This window comes from Scomber japonicus, chromosome 22, assembly GCF_027409825.1.
Source record: "Scomber japonicus isolate fScoJap1 chromosome 22, fScoJap1.pri, whole genome shotgun sequence".
Lineage (NCBI taxonomy): Eukaryota > Metazoa > Chordata > Actinopteri > Scombriformes > Scombridae > Scomber > Scomber japonicus.
The window spans coordinates 5,111,216-5,126,868 of NC_070599.1; the positions used below are offsets into that span (position 1 = coordinate 5,111,216).

At 38.3% G+C, this 15,653-nt stretch overlaps 1 protein-coding gene across 1 annotated transcript in view; it reads left to right on the top strand.

Moving 5' to 3' along the window:
* Positions 1–15,653, top strand: part of ank2b (ankyrin 2b, neuronal) — a 189,409-nt gene that overhangs the window by 141,906 nt on the left and 31,850 nt on the right. Inside the window, exons 16-30 of the mRNA XM_053343933.1 lie at positions 124–222; positions 696–794; positions 2,606–2,803; positions 3,120–3,218; positions 3,458–3,556; positions 4,232–4,330; positions 4,469–4,567; positions 4,975–5,047; positions 8,893–9,034; positions 9,536–9,547; positions 9,900–9,987; positions 10,097–10,197; positions 11,894–11,932; positions 13,441–13,665; positions 15,347–15,445. Of these exons, the coding sequence (XP_053199908.1) occupies positions 124–222; positions 696–794; positions 2,606–2,803; positions 3,120–3,218; positions 3,458–3,556; positions 4,232–4,330; positions 4,469–4,567; positions 4,975–5,047; positions 8,893–9,034; positions 9,536–9,547; positions 9,900–9,987; positions 10,097–10,197; positions 11,894–11,932; positions 13,441–13,665; positions 15,347–15,445 (1,571 nt within the window). The remainder of the gene's footprint in view (positions 1–123; positions 223–695; positions 795–2,605; positions 2,804–3,119; positions 3,219–3,457; positions 3,557–4,231; positions 4,331–4,468; positions 4,568–4,974; positions 5,048–8,892; positions 9,035–9,535; positions 9,548–9,899; positions 9,988–10,096; positions 10,198–11,893; positions 11,933–13,440; positions 13,666–15,346; positions 15,446–15,653) is intronic.

Sequence of the window (15,653 nt, forward strand, 5' to 3'; positions counted from 1 at the left end):
GAAGCTTCATCTTCATCATTATGCTGGAGAAATATAACAGTTGTTGTATTGAGAAGTTAACCTACATTCACTATATTGAAACATATTTCTCAACCTTTTTTCCTGTGTTTTTTCCCTCCACAGAAAGGCTTCACTCCCCTGCATGTGGCCTCAAAGTACGGCAGCCTGGATGTAGCCAAGCTTCTGCTGCAGCGTAGTGCTCCGCCTGATTCTGCTGGGAAGGTATGCACCCAAACCAAACTTTTCCAACTAGTATCATATAACATTTGTTAGTTTTGGTTATTTAATGCATAAAAATGTAAACAAGTATTTGAATTTTGTTGCTATTTTTCTGTATTGAGGTTATATTGTCTACAAGAGCACCGGTAAGCCTAGTCTGAATAAAGTCAGCCATTCCTTAATTTAAATTAATTATTTATTCCAAACAAAAAAATCTGATAACAGACGCCTTTTTACATCAACATTCCTTCTTTTCTTTGAATATGTTCTTTGCGTCATAACAAGGACCCGCCCAGTGATCCCTCCAGCTTTTGCTGTCTAATATAACTCTAATTCATCTCAACCTGCAGTCTAAGTCACCTTTAATTCATTGTTGTGCGTGTGTGTGTGTGTGTGTGTCTGTGTGTGGTGTTACTGGCTTCTCGCTGCACTAACTGCTATTTAATCCCTGTGCACTCACCATCCATCCCTTACAGAATGGCCTCACCCCGCTCCATGTCGCAGCACATTACGATAACCAGAAAGTGGCGCTCCTGCTTTTGGACAAAGGAGCGTCCCCCCACACCATGGCCAAGGTGAGAGTCTCCACATAAACTGCTGCAGACACTATGCTGGGAGGCATGAGAAGACTGACTCTTATTTCCGGTCCAGTTCCCACATAGACATTGAAACCAGACTCCTTATTACTTTAGATGTTGCCTTCTATCAATCACATTCAGACTTTTTCTTCAATATCAAAAGTTATCGATCTTGACAGTTCACACATGATCTTTCATGCAGATTTACTAAAAGGTGAACAAATACAAAGTAAAAAACACTGGTATCTACAGTTTTAAGTGTAATATTCTATTTATTATAAGTGTCATCCTCAATAATGTCTGAATAGGACTATCAGTACACTGGATTAGTTGTGCAGTGCAGGATAAAGCCTGACTGATGTTGCATAGCTGTATCTAAGCTGATGCTTCTTGTGGGATTTGACAATAGATGGTAAAAAAATTACAAGCTAATTTTTTTGTTTGAAAAACTTCAAACTAACTTGCGATTGGACCTCCTACCATTGCATGCACTACCTGCATTTGTTTGTTTTTATTAAGGAGTTTATGGCCTAATTTTGACAACAGCAATGTCATTTTCAATGAGCAAAAAGAGGCAAACAGAGGATTTCAAAAAGGAAATACTAGAGAGACAAGCACTAAAACATTTTAAGGTGAGAGAAAGGCCAATCTAAACAGGTGGGATTTCTGTTGGCTTAGGGCTAGGTATCGGTACTCAATACTTTTAAGGAAATAAATCGATACAAAGTAGTATCAAAACGTCTCCCGTCAAACGATAACTGCAGTCTATCCTTTCTGCACCCAGAGCTAGAAGATATGACTATTTGTATAGACTTGCTCACAACCAATCAATGCAAGCGTTCTTCAATTAATGCGACATGTGATTGGCCCACTGCCACAGCAGCTACAATCCATCTGTGGTGGTGAAGTCACAGTGAATTTGAGTTAGCGCGCTTAACAGTTCAACAGTCAAGATGCCACCTAAACGCTTGTGAGTGTGAGTACACTATACGCCTGATAAAAGCAAGTGCACTATATGTGGAATGGGTATAGAATGAAGTACTCAGTTGGTATCAGTATCACTTGGGTACTTGGATTGGTACTGGTATCATCATTTTTTAAACCATAACTAGCCCTACAGAGGCTGCAGATCGTAAACCTAAAGGTAGAGATCTCCATAGTGTTGGAGCCACTATTTCAAACTACTTCTTCATTACCTTTTGTTTTCGGGGGGAACGAGAGAGTTCTGCCAGTAGGCCCTGGTCAATAGACCTCAATGATCTACTGGGTATAGAAGGATGGAGAAGGTCACTATATGTGCTCAGGTGCTGGATTGTGCAGGGCTCTGTATGTGATTACAAGAAGCTTAAAATAAATTCTAAACCAGCCAATGTAAAGACCATAAAATGGGTGTAATATAAAGGTGTGAAGAGAAATGATATGGCCCAACAATCTATAAAGTCTTTTATTTTGTTAAAAGTTCTGCTAAACCTACTTTATACAACCTGTTCAGCACAGGGGAATACAGTATATCAGACTTTATATAGACAGATCAATGAGTTGGATCATCTGATTCTTGATTGTGTTCTTTTGATGCTGGATTTGTTGACAAAAACAGAAATATTACTACACTTTAAAAACATACAAAAAAAACTTGGTAAAATGGTATAAAGCATTCATTATTAATAAACTTCTTCTCCAACACTATTTGATGAACTGAACCGAAACTGTGTCTGTTGGTAATAGTGTTCAGCTGACAAGGCAACAACAAGTCATTTCAGTGAACTACCAGTAGTGACATCAGTGTCTTCTCTGTTCTCATGAACTAGAATGGCTACACTCCTCTCCACATTGCGGCTAAGAAGAACCAGATGGACATCGCCACGGTGCTGCTGCAGTACGGAGCCGAGACCAACATCCTGACCAAGCAGGGTGTCACTCCGCTCCATCTGGCCTCCCAGGAGGGCCACGCCGAAATGGCTGCCCTGCTCATTAGCAAGGGAGCCGAGATCAATGTCCCCACCAAGGTACTACAGGAACCCTGGGATGGATGATTGAGAAATGCATCAAAAATATCTCAAACACAGCATTTAGGATGACTATTAATAGCAAGTAGAGTATGAATTTTGAGCTAAATAAGCTCATTTTGACAATGAAGAATGGACAGGATATTAATCTGAATTTGGCTGCTGTAAATGGAGTAACTGTAACAAGCCCTGTGTGTGTGTGTGTGTGTGTGTGTGTGTGTGTGTGTGTGTGTGTGTGTGTGTGTGTGTGTGTGTGTGTGTGTGTGTGTGTGTGTGTGTGTGTGTGTGTGTGTGTGTGTGTCTGTTCCCCATGCAGAGTGGCCTCACAGCCCTCCATCTGGCAGCCCAGGAGGACAAAGTCGCTGTTGCCGAGATCCTTGCCAAAAACGAAGCCAACCTCAACCAGCAGACCAAAGTATGAAGCAAAAAAAAAAAGAGAAGTACTTTCTTCATTTTATTGAATTTAGCCACATTTAACTTAGCGAAGAGGAAGAGGCTGATTGTTCCACTCAAGGAGGCTTTATCTGAACATGACATCCTCTGTTTATAAGATAATGTAATCTTCATAACTGCGTTTGTTTCTACTTTTGTAAGTGTATTATTTCTGTTATTCAAGATTGGACAATTCAAACAGATTGTCTGTTTTTTTTACAGTTGGGCTACACTCCACTAATTGTAGCGTGTCACTATGGTAACGCCAAGATGGTCAACTTCCTGCTTCAGAATGGAGCCAGTGTGAACGCCAAGACCAAGGTAATAAGGCTATAATACGAAGTATGTACATAAAAGTTTGTGTCAATGGCAATGTGTGTGCATTAGATTTGTAGGGTGGATACCCAAAATAATGATTTTCATAATGTGTATAAAAAGAAGCAAAAGGAGATCAGAGAGAATGATACAAAATGCAGAAAGTTTTAAATATGCAATAAATGGTTCCTAAACCTACAGAAGGCTTGCCGTATTGTTTTCAACACTGATTTCTTCTCTGTAGTTAGTGACAGTAAAAACATGATGATGATTAAAGCTCTCTGAGGTTTCAAACAAGGCCTTTATCGACAGTTTTCAGTGTCTATAAATTCCACAATGAAATAACTCAGCTCTTAGATAATCAAATGTTTACCCTTCATACATTTTTTGTACCTTTCCTGACTAATTTCCAGATACTAATGAACAAATAATACTAAAACATTGCCAGAAACTTGAAGGGCAGAAGGGCAGAAACCACTACAGCTAGGACATAAATTAGTCTGAGTTACACTATTATTTTACATTGTATCAGTATGTAGATGTGTGTGCACATGTAATGACTTATAATACAATATGATTCAATACGATATATTAAATTGATATGTTTTTGTAAGTTTGACCATACATTAATTTATTGATACATTTTTGCATTTTCATATAGTTATTTTCTTTCCTTCCCAGAATGGATACACTCCCCTTCACCAGGCAGCCCAGCAAGGAAACACACACATCATTAATGTTCTGCTGCAATCTGGTGCCAAGCCCAATGCTGTCACTGTGGTATGTTTTACCAATTACACACACACACACACACACACACACACACACACACACACACACACACACACACACACACACACACACACACACACAGATGTAGACACACAGACATTTAATTGACTGTGTGTCCTTGTACAGAATGGTAACACTGCTCTGGGTATTGCTCGGAGGCTGGGCTACATCTCTGTGGTGGACACACTGAGAGTCGTCACAGAGGAGATCATCACCACCACAACGGTATGTCAACACACACACACACACACACACACACACACACACACACACACACACACACACACACACACACACATATGACAGTATTCATTAATTATTAATAACTTTGAAGGCTGGTCTTTGGCTGACATAGGGTAACCATGTTTGTTTGCTTTTTCCAGATACTTATGTATTATTTAGCATCAGCTTGGATATATTGTAGTATTCAGGCAATTCAGATTATCCCAATTACAATCACAACAGAAACTCTCATATAATAGTATTCATTTAGAATAACTTAAGAATTAACTGTACAATAATAAACCAATAGTCCTCTTTTCAAAGTATTGTGTTTTGTATTGTTAGAAGAAGTTGACATATATATGGTATGAACAATAGTCAGTGGGATTCATTTCCTCTTATGCTGCCAGACTGTGACGGAGAAACACAAGCTGAACGTGCCAGAGACCATGACTGAAGTGCTGGATGTATCGGATGAAGAGGGTGAGTCATGTTTCACACTGGAGCCTGTCAACATTCACCCACATGCTAGCCCACAAATGAAAAGAGAGCTTTCAGTGCTGGGGGGGGGGGGGGGCTAACAAAACTATGGGGCAATTAGATAATAAAAAGACACATCTGATTGACGAGTTGTGACAGTGTTTACACAAGCCTTCATAAATCTCCAAGAACAGCAACTAAACATGTTTGGTTACTGCTACAATCATCACTTGACTCTAGAGTCCTCTTCTGTGGAGCCTCTTGTAGTTCATTGCTTTGGTTTTATGGCATGCAAACTCCACTTTGTGTTTTTAGCAGCAGCAAACACTGATTTATTTATTTTTTTAAAGTATATTTTTTGGGCTTTTTTGCCTTTATTGTACAGGACAGTGGAGATAGACAGGAAACAGGCAGAGAGAGGGGGAATGACACGCAGAATAAGACCGCTCGGCTCGGGATTCGAACCGGGGTCACCTGCAACGAGGACTGTAACCTCAACACATGGGGCGGGTGCTCCACCCGCTGAGCTATGCTCAACCCCACAAACACTGATTTTAAGTGATCCTCTGACAGATAAAGAGCTAGATGTTTTCCATTGGAGGAGACCAAACACAAGCTAAAAAGAGAAATTCTACAGGCCAATTTTTTCATACTTTTTGAGCAGAAATATTACCTGTGCGACCATAGCAGATGTCATAGTTTGAGCCTTTTTCTATTCCAATAATTGGCCTAAATTTTGACCTAAATCATATCTCATCTCCCTATGATTAGATTTAATGAGGTAGTGAATGACTGTGCTGTCCACCTACAGAATTTAAATCCATTGATGATGATGCTATGTCAGACGACCCCATGGATTTGGAAGGTATTCAGCACGGTGCTTTGCGTGAGGGCTTGCTGTGCTGATTTTAGCAGCAGGGGAGTGTACTGTGTTATGCATGTTGAATGAGCCTGTGATGTTTGCTTAGGTGCCAGAATACTAACAGAGAAAGTGGTTGGAAGCCAAACTTGAATTTCCAACAGAGATTTCCTTCACAAGGGTCTTGTTATGAGATGTTTTATCTGGGCATCGACTTACTTTCCTCATCGATATATAAATAAACAGTTCAGCATTATGGGAATAATACTTTTTTGCTTTCTTTTCTGAGAGTAAGATGAAAAGAACAAAGAAGAAGATAGTTAGTCATATGTAAATAAGGTAAACAACAATGACAATTGCAAAAAATGTCCCACATTACCCTAATCTACCCTATGTTTGAAGTGAAAATTGTTTGCTTATAATAAGTGCCCCCCCCCCCCCCCCCCCCCCCCTCCCCAATGTAACTTTAATATTTTGTGGTTAACACTTGAACGTAGCCAAGGGAAAAATTCTTGAGTAGAAAGCTACACTTGCAGTGCTCTGACAATTGTGGAGTTAGCTCAGGGAATATTAGCCTAGCTAGGTATAAATATGCTAGTTTTAACACATACAACAAATTTTAAAAATATCAATGCATATCCTGACCATCTTTGTGAATTTAATGTTCTAATAATTGACTTAAAAACTGCTTTGTCTTTAACAAACAAGATACATGTTAATTAGTGAACTTCAGAGGTGAACTTTGGATGCTAGCTCTTTCCTCGTGTAACTAGTGTTTATGCTAACATTCAGAAAGAAAGCAAATTATGATAGGAGTTAAATAGTTTTACCTCCTAATGTAACTAATATTTTCTGTTTAACACTTGAACGTAGCCAAGGGAGAAATTCCTGAGTAGAAAATGTTTAGCCTTCGAAGAAAATACAAGAAATACTGAGCCAATCCAACAGTCAAGCTAATCCCTAAAAAGACTGCTCCCAGTTTTGTCACTTCAAAGATTATTTCTAACCTCCCAAGGAAAACACTGACTCCCTGCTCAACTAATCCCATCTCAACTCATCAGGCTCTAGCTGTATCAAGTGGGTGTTAGCATTAGCATTACAGGATTCATTTGATGTAATGGCCCAGAGATGTTTTTGTTGTTAAGCAACTTTTTTGGAATATGAATGAGTATTCTGTAGGCAGATTCAGTGGATTGTATTATTTTTGTCTTATTTAAAATACAGCTGTGACCTAGTTTGAGAAAGGGAGCTAATGGAGAACTAATGGAAAGCATGAACTACCTCACTGAGTGATACATTTCTATTTTAAAATTTACTTTATATTCTCTCCTTTCCAGGTAGCCTGTACACTATTGGCATGAGAACATCTCTGTCTAACTACAGTATGTTTCACTGTTGTTCTGCTGGCCTAGCATAATGCTTTCTGCCAGACCTGGGCCAGGAAAGTCAGCTACAACTCCTACATTTACTACAATATCATATGCAGACTTACACACTGCACTCTCAGCCCTGTGTTGTTATGCCACTATCCCTTTGCACTGCATTTATGTATTATATACAAATTCATTTTGAACATGATTTGGAACTCCTGTTAATATTGGATATAAGACATTTGTATAGAAGGAACACTAAACAATTTGGAGAGGACATTTATTATACTAACTGTATCATTATTTTTGCAACAATTAAAATAGATTCTTCAATTCCATTCTCCAATTCTGTCACAAATTTTACTCATTTGTCTGTATTTTTACACAGAGGGGCCTGAGAGTGCCAGTATAGTCCTAATGTACAAGGAAAAAGAGATATGATTCAAAGCATTGTGGCCCAGGTTACCTGCAAACCGGCAGTCAATAGTGATGCTACCCCATGCTGTACAGTAGTGAAACAGTAGTAGAGCTTTGTCACTGGCTGCAGTGACATCAGTCTGTTGGCTGTCAGAGTGAAGACAGAAGGTTAAGTAATGGTTTACAGACAAGCATCAAAACTTAAAGGATTACACTTTTTGTTTTGGGGAAATTTGTCACTTTGATCAGTTTACCTATTACCATGGCCAGATCTACCATACGGCCAGAAAGGGGCCCTCAATGATGGGAGAAGAAAATGTGTACTTTCAACAAAAATATGATGTACGGCATGCCCCATTCTGTTGATGTTGATTGTTATTGTTGCTGCCAGAAACATAGGTTAACTAAAAATGGAGTTACAAGCTTTCCACCTGACAGCAGGAATAAAATAAAAGTTGTTTCCAGGAAAATAAGTCTCATGATTGGCCATTTTATTTGTCAATTTGACAGCTGGGCAAGTGATGATGTGTATCAACAATTGTGTGGGGCAAATACTACTAGTGGAACTAATCCAGCCTTGCCCATTACAAGATGTCACATACTGTAAATAGCTGCAACCCGTACATTATTTAGCCTGGTGCTCCATGCTAATAAAGTAGATTACAATATAATGAGTGATAGTAAGCTAGTAGTATTATTTAAGGAGTAAGACGCTAAATGGTAAGTATGCTAATGTTGTATGCAGTGAAGGATAAAACTGTTTTGAGTTTGTTTGTGCAATCTTAGTTCATGGTCCACTTATTAGCTTTTTTTAAGGAACTTTCAATCATGTTGAATGTGATGTTTGGTTAATATGAGACCAGTTGACTCCATAAAGAGTGGAAGGTATAGAGCAAGAGAGTGTTATACAGAAGGTGACATTTAGCTGACACAGTACATTAATGTTGTTACCTTTCAGTCAATTTACTTGATACCACCATTCTGCTTTATTTTTGACATTTGTGAACATACAGGGCAAAAAATAATACATTATTTATATTTATATTATATACTAACATGATAACGCAGGAGTTACGTTTGGATAATTTGGTGTCCATGTTCACATCATTCTGACCAAAAGCCATATGTTCTAAAATCCTGGAGTATGTCTGTTTTGTCTTTATTGATTAATTCACCCTCACTCTTTTATCTGCTCCTCCAAGGTGATGACACCATGACAGGTGACGGAGGCGAGTATCTAAGGGCCGAGGACCTCAGGGAGCTGGGTGATGACTCCTTGCCTGGACAGTATCTGGACGGAATGAACTACCTCCGCTTCAGCTTGGAAGGGGGGCGTACTGACAGGTATATCCAGCTCTGTTACTGAGGGCAAGCAAAGGATTAAGTGAAACTCTCGTTGGATAAATAAATCTGTTATCCAGGTCTATTCACAGGCTGCAAATCATGCCAAGTTAATCAGTCAGAATAAATGTTTACGCCCATCTGCTCCACACACAAGCAAATTCTCAACTGCTCTATGGAGCAAACAACTGTTCCAGATGGTCCGTGCACATTTTTAGAGCACCAACAACTCAGAGCTTTTTGGGTTTTTTTTCACAACACAAAGTGCTCTTTCCAAAAAAAAAAAATAGGCTATGTGATGTCTGATTATTGCTGTTCATTGTGGATGGCTGCTCTAACTTAACAATGAATGAGTGTGTTACTGTAATGTTATCTGTACACACCTCTTCTTGAGGAGCACAAACTAAACAACTAACCTCCTGTGTTTGTATATGTGTGTGTGTGTGTTTTGAAACCTCTCCTGCTCATACTTCATCGTCGGTCTCCCTTGTCATGCCTCCATAGTCGATTGCAAAGGTATGTGCTGACACTGGCCAAATATCTGGCTTTTAAATCTTCAGCACTACAGTAGTAACTGTCTGGGGGGGGGGGCTGGGTATGGAACCTCGGTACATTTGATCACTGAATATCTAAAGCTGCCGACTACTGAATGCTTCTTGACTTAAATCTATTCCATTTTTTTGTGGGACAGCATTAGAAATACCCAGCCCTCATGTTAATATCTCTGTAATGATTCCACTCATTCAATCACATAATTTTTTCCTTATTGATGTTCATTTAAATCATGAGGTTCAGGGTAGAACACTCTTATTGATTTCCTCCCATGCTATTATCTCTAGCTTCACCATTTTCTTCCTCTCTGCTCCAGTTCGGACAGGTCCTTCACCCCCACTCACCACGGCTATGACTCCCCTAAACATAAGTGCATGATGGAAGACATGCTCACCAGTCACCAGGTACTGTACATTAATACACGTGAAATACATTTTTAACTTGTATGATTTATTCTTTTCCAGGTTATTTAGTTCATTTCTGTCTAATTAGAGATTGTTTCTTTGATTCCAGATTTCGCTCACAAGGGAAAACGAGAGGGATTCATACCGGCTGAGTTGGGGTACAGAGAACCTAGACAACGTGGCTTTATCCTCCAGCCCAATCCACTCTGGGTACGTATAGACAGATGAAATAAAATATGATTAACAATGACAAATCAGATCCTCTAGATTCATGAATATGCATAGAAAATTAACTAATCTCACCAAGGTCCTGATAGCAGAGCTGCTATTATGTTCCAAGTAGTTAATTCCATTTAATCACACTATTTCTTAATGTGTTGATTAATATTCATTTGAAATGTGTGTTTCAATCATCTGTTACCAGAGCTTGGAGTGGAGTGTGTTCTATCACTTGGCAGCTGTTAATGTGAATATGTTGTACTTCTTTACCAGGGCACATAAAGACATTTAGCATATGATTGATTGGTAACAATGGTCTGATCTCTTGTAATTTGTTTCTAATCCTCCAGTTGTCTTAATAAGCAGCTTTGAGCAGCAAAATAATTAAGCAATCAGTAAGATAATTATAATAGGGATGTTGTTAACAATTTCTGTGAGGCACTCCCATCTCAAAAATCTAAAAATCATAAAATAACTTTTGCTTGCGTGGCTTAAAATCGCTACTTTTTGCGGTCCCATTGGGATTTGAAGTCATACATGTGTTTATTTATTCACTTTCATCATTGAAAAGTATATTTTTGTAACAAAGTTTACAAGTAGTTTCATACTTGGAGCAATTTAGAAGGTGTGACAGCTGTTTGGATACATGACATGGTCTAGAAAACGTATTTTGGAGTATCTTGAAGTGACAGTCGTGGTTTCCTTTTCCCATGAGGTCCATATGAAATATCAGACCTTTCTATTTGATATTAGAATGGAATGGATATCCATCTCATGCCCATGTTTTAAACACAGGACATGGTTAACTTACCTTGGCTTTGTCCAAAAGATCTATAATTCATATTTTGTATCTCACTAGTTTAATCCATGCTTCAACAAAAATGTAGAAGAATTGTGGTTGTATGGGGAGTTGCGTGTTGGAATGCAGCTTCCTGAAATCTTATCATCACAGTGACTTTTACCCAAACTAACCTGATCTCACAGAAATACATGAAATGACCACAACCTCTTAACACAGGATTCCATGATGGTGGCACGAAATGTGTAAAATGTACGTGTCAGTACCACGGAAACAATACCAATGTAACGCCAACTAGGATCTTCTGTGGTGGTGGACACACATATTCCTCTATATTCACTGATCCATATCTGGCAAGCCATGCTACTGTAGAGCAGAAGACACTGATAGAAAGTTCTGGGTGGATGGATAAAGTCTTTGTGCTAAGCTAGGCTAACCATTTCCTAGCAAGAGCTCCATACTCAACACACAGAATGATGAGAATAATATTAATCTTCCCGTCTCTCCATCTGGAATAAAAAAAAGCTTATATCTCTAAATAAGTATGTTATTCCTTTAAAGTAAAAAAGTGAAGCATAGAATATTTTTTCCGTATTTACAAAATGATTTGGTGATCATACTGTAAAAATTAATTTACATTTGATTTCTTTCCTACAATACAAATGCAGAATACAATTTAAATATATCATATCAGCACTTGTTGAATGTGTGACATCATGGTCAGAAAAGTCTTCTCATCTGCTTGGTGTCTTCCACAACAAATGGATTCTTTGCTTTATTCTGCTTATTCCTTCTTGCTCTGTTTTTCCTCTCTGGGTTTCACTTTCTCTGAATTGTTTCTGCTTTGACTTTTGATTCCTTTCTGTCTGATGTGGTTGTTGTTTTTAGCCATTCCTCTCCGTGCCATGATCATGGAGACCACAGCAGGTGACCCTCTGCACCTTGGTTCAGTCATTGTACTCCTCATGTTCATCATACTCTTCCTCTTCCTCACAGTGTGCTCTCCTGGTGGAGAGGTGTACGTGTCACTGTCCTCAACAGACATCGCCTCAGATACTTTTCTCAGGTTTAAAATCTGATTCAAATGATCAAAATACTTCTGGTTCCATATGCCAAGTCAAGAGATGATTTCTCCACATGGATAGATCATGTGACTTACTGTAGCAAGTTTGGAAGACTGACACTAAAATGTGGACATCTGAGGAAAAAGAGGTCATGAAAGTTGAGGACATGTTTGTTTATTTCATACAATGTCTTGTGAATTGTACATTTCAACTAACATACTTATCAATACTCTGTTTTAGTGTGAAGAATACTTTGGTTTAACAAATATTCAGTTAGTTTTATACACCATACAAGTCTTTGGATCTCATTAAAGAAAGAAAGATATGATGTATAATCTGTCTGGCAATCAGGAAGATTAGTTTAATGTACGTATTATATTGAACTATATGTTACAGCCATGGAGGACAACAGTCTGTGTCTTCTAACTTTTGCTGGTCGTGTTGCTGAATTCAATAACACGTCTCTGTGTATTTTAAACTCTGTTATGCTTGCTTTACTGAAGTCACTGCAAAAGCAAGATTGGGTTCTGTATCACGTTGTAATATCACCTCATCACACCTGTACCCCCCTCCTCATTGAGATGTGTTATCCATGTGCATATTTGCCACTTTGCATGGAGTGTGAGGTGGAAGATTCTCAAGCTATAGTGTAACCTCAAAACATTGAATGCAGTTTGAGGAGATTTACAGAGAGCTGTTTATCATTTTGCCCATTCAGCACTGAGGAAATAGACACCAAAAATATTATTATTACCAAATTGTCCCCTCTAGATCCCTGTCGGCATGGCAATACCAGTAAAATATACTATGATAAATGATAGGAAGAAGACTGGCTTCTTATAGTGACGAAACACTGACATGTATGTTTATTAATGTTTTGAATAAAATATCATATTTTTAAAAGAAGGAGGAAAAAAACCCTCCTTTTACAAATGAAAAGTTGAAGTCATAAGAAATAAACTGTTGCTGCTACAATTTCACTTGGTTTGGTGGGAGCAGTAGCGGACCGTGGCTAATGTTAGCAAACTTTCAAGGCACTTTCAACTGCCTCTCATGTTCTTAATCAGAACATAAAATCTGTTTAGTTGTCACGGAGATGGCTAATTTGTCCTTTCTAGTGCAAGACAATTTCATATTTCATTTAAATGTTCCAACTCTGTGACTTTAAATGTATCAAATTTCAGATTAGCAATTACATTTTATCGCTAATGACCTATCAGTCAACATGCGCCTCAAGCTAATGCACTTCAAGCTACAGTAATGTGTTAGCACTGCCAGATTGGTTTGGTGTCTACTTTCTCATCTCTTAATGGGGTTAGCTGATGCACAGTACATCTTTAATTGTTGTGTATATCTTCTGATTTGCCTCAGCTTCCTTGTCAGCTTCATGGTGGATGCCAGAGGTGGAGCCATGCGTGGTTGCCGACACAATGGCCTACGCATTATCATCCCACCCAGGAAGTGTAGTGCACCCACACGGGTGACGTGCCGGCTGGTAAAGAGGCACCGTCTGGCCACCATGCCCCCCATGGTTGAGGGCGAAGGCCTGGCCAGCAGGCTCATTGAGGTGGGGCCCTCTGGGGCCCAGTTCCTTGGGTAAGGATGGATTATAGAATGTATGAATGAATGGAAGATAGTAAACATTGAGGATTAAAAAGAAGAAGGAAAATGTAGAGGTAGCAAAAAAAGTGTGAAATATAAAAAAGTGCAGATACCAGCAATAGATATATTGATACTACATGAAGATAAAGTGACATTCATTACTAATTAGTGGCAAAATATTGTTTGTTGGAACCTGCACTTTTTCATTTTTTAACACTTGTTTTTGTCTAGTTATCTTATGCCAACAACCTTTGAAATGAAATAGAATCAAATGGAAAAACTTAAAATTTAAAAAGTGATTTATATTCCTAGTGTAAACCAGAAGAAGAGGTACCACTACCTCTACATTTAAGCTATCGTCAATGATTTGTATCCCTTGTAATGAAACGCTTACAACTTGCTGCCCTTTTTTTTCAGATTAATTTCTCCCTTGCCTTTGCCTTACTAAAACATTTTCTGTATTTGCTCTTGCTTTTTTCAAGCGGCAGGAATCTGTTAATCTTTGCTCTTCAGCATGCCCTGTTTCTTTCTTAACAGCTGCAGTCTAACACTTTAATCGTTATTCTCCACCCTTACTGGGAAAAGCCTTTCTAATGAACATCACCGCCAGTATATTGCACCATGATGGTTTGATATGTAGCCTCAGACTCTGCCCTCTACTGGTAATATTTAAAATAGCAGAGAACAAAAGCATACATACTACACTCTGAGTTGCCAATATGGAATTCGAGTTTGGGCTTTTAATAACTCATAATCCAGTTATCCGCTATCTATAAATTACTGACATGACAGAGATTCTCTCTGATTAAAACTACTGAAATGTGTTGTTCTTATCATTATGTTTATATGAATTGAATGCAGTGCAATCTGCAGTGAAACCAGCCCCATCTTGTAATTCATCACATTTTGTTTGTGTTATTTGAAATATTTCCTGCAGTTTATCTGAAACTTAAAACAATGTAAAATACCATGTAAAATACAGGACTACAAAAATGTATGGAGGCCCAAGGTGTTCAAAAGTAATTACACACCAAATAATTGTATAACCATAACATTTTAAAATAATCCAATACATTTTAAAATCTCTATTATATCATTATTATTCGTATTCTTCTTCTTATTATTATTATTGTTGTTGTTGTTTAATTGTGTTCACACAAAAAAATAATTTATTACGTTTTTTTCTATTGAATTCCAGCAGTTTTTTTGTTTGTTTGTTTTTTATTACAAAATATTCCTGTTACTTTTATTTCACTACACCATGGGCTTTTTGTTGAAGCAATCTCATTCTAGCTGCTTAGTGGGGAAAATGATATTGTGCTTCAAACAGGCATTTTGAAATAAAAACAGCTGGAATGTAATAAAAAATGACCTGAAATAAACTCTTAGTGTGGATAGGAGCAGGACGAAAAATGTCATAACAGTGAGCTGAGCTGAGTTTTTATGTATGAATATTTCACAATTATGTGGGTGTATTTATTCATATGATTATTTTTAATTTTTTAATTCTGTGCACTTTTGGTCTCCATTGACATGCAGCTAAAAAAATGCCAGTGTTTATAATCTTCACTTAGCACATCAGTCCTCAGGGCTTCGATTTTGCACCCAACAGAAACATTGTGTGTGCTCTTTCTTCCTCACTGCTGCTTACGTGGACGTTTGGTCGATCACTCAGTAAACTCCACCTACCCAATGCCCCTCCACCTCTTAATGAGGGAGAGAGTTTGGTTAGCAGAATCCTCCAGCTTGGCCCGCCAGGGACAAAATTCCTCGGGTAGGGTGGAAACAAATCAACAGTTTTGCATATGAAACAATCCATGGATGCCGGTCTCACTATTTTCCTTTACAAACCCTTCCATTTGATGTTACATTGTCCATATGTTGTTGTGCTCCCATGCCTTTGCTAGTGTCTTGTACTCCACTTTGACTAGTACTTACTTATCATTAGAAATCACATTGCTGTGACTTTACATTGCTGTTTA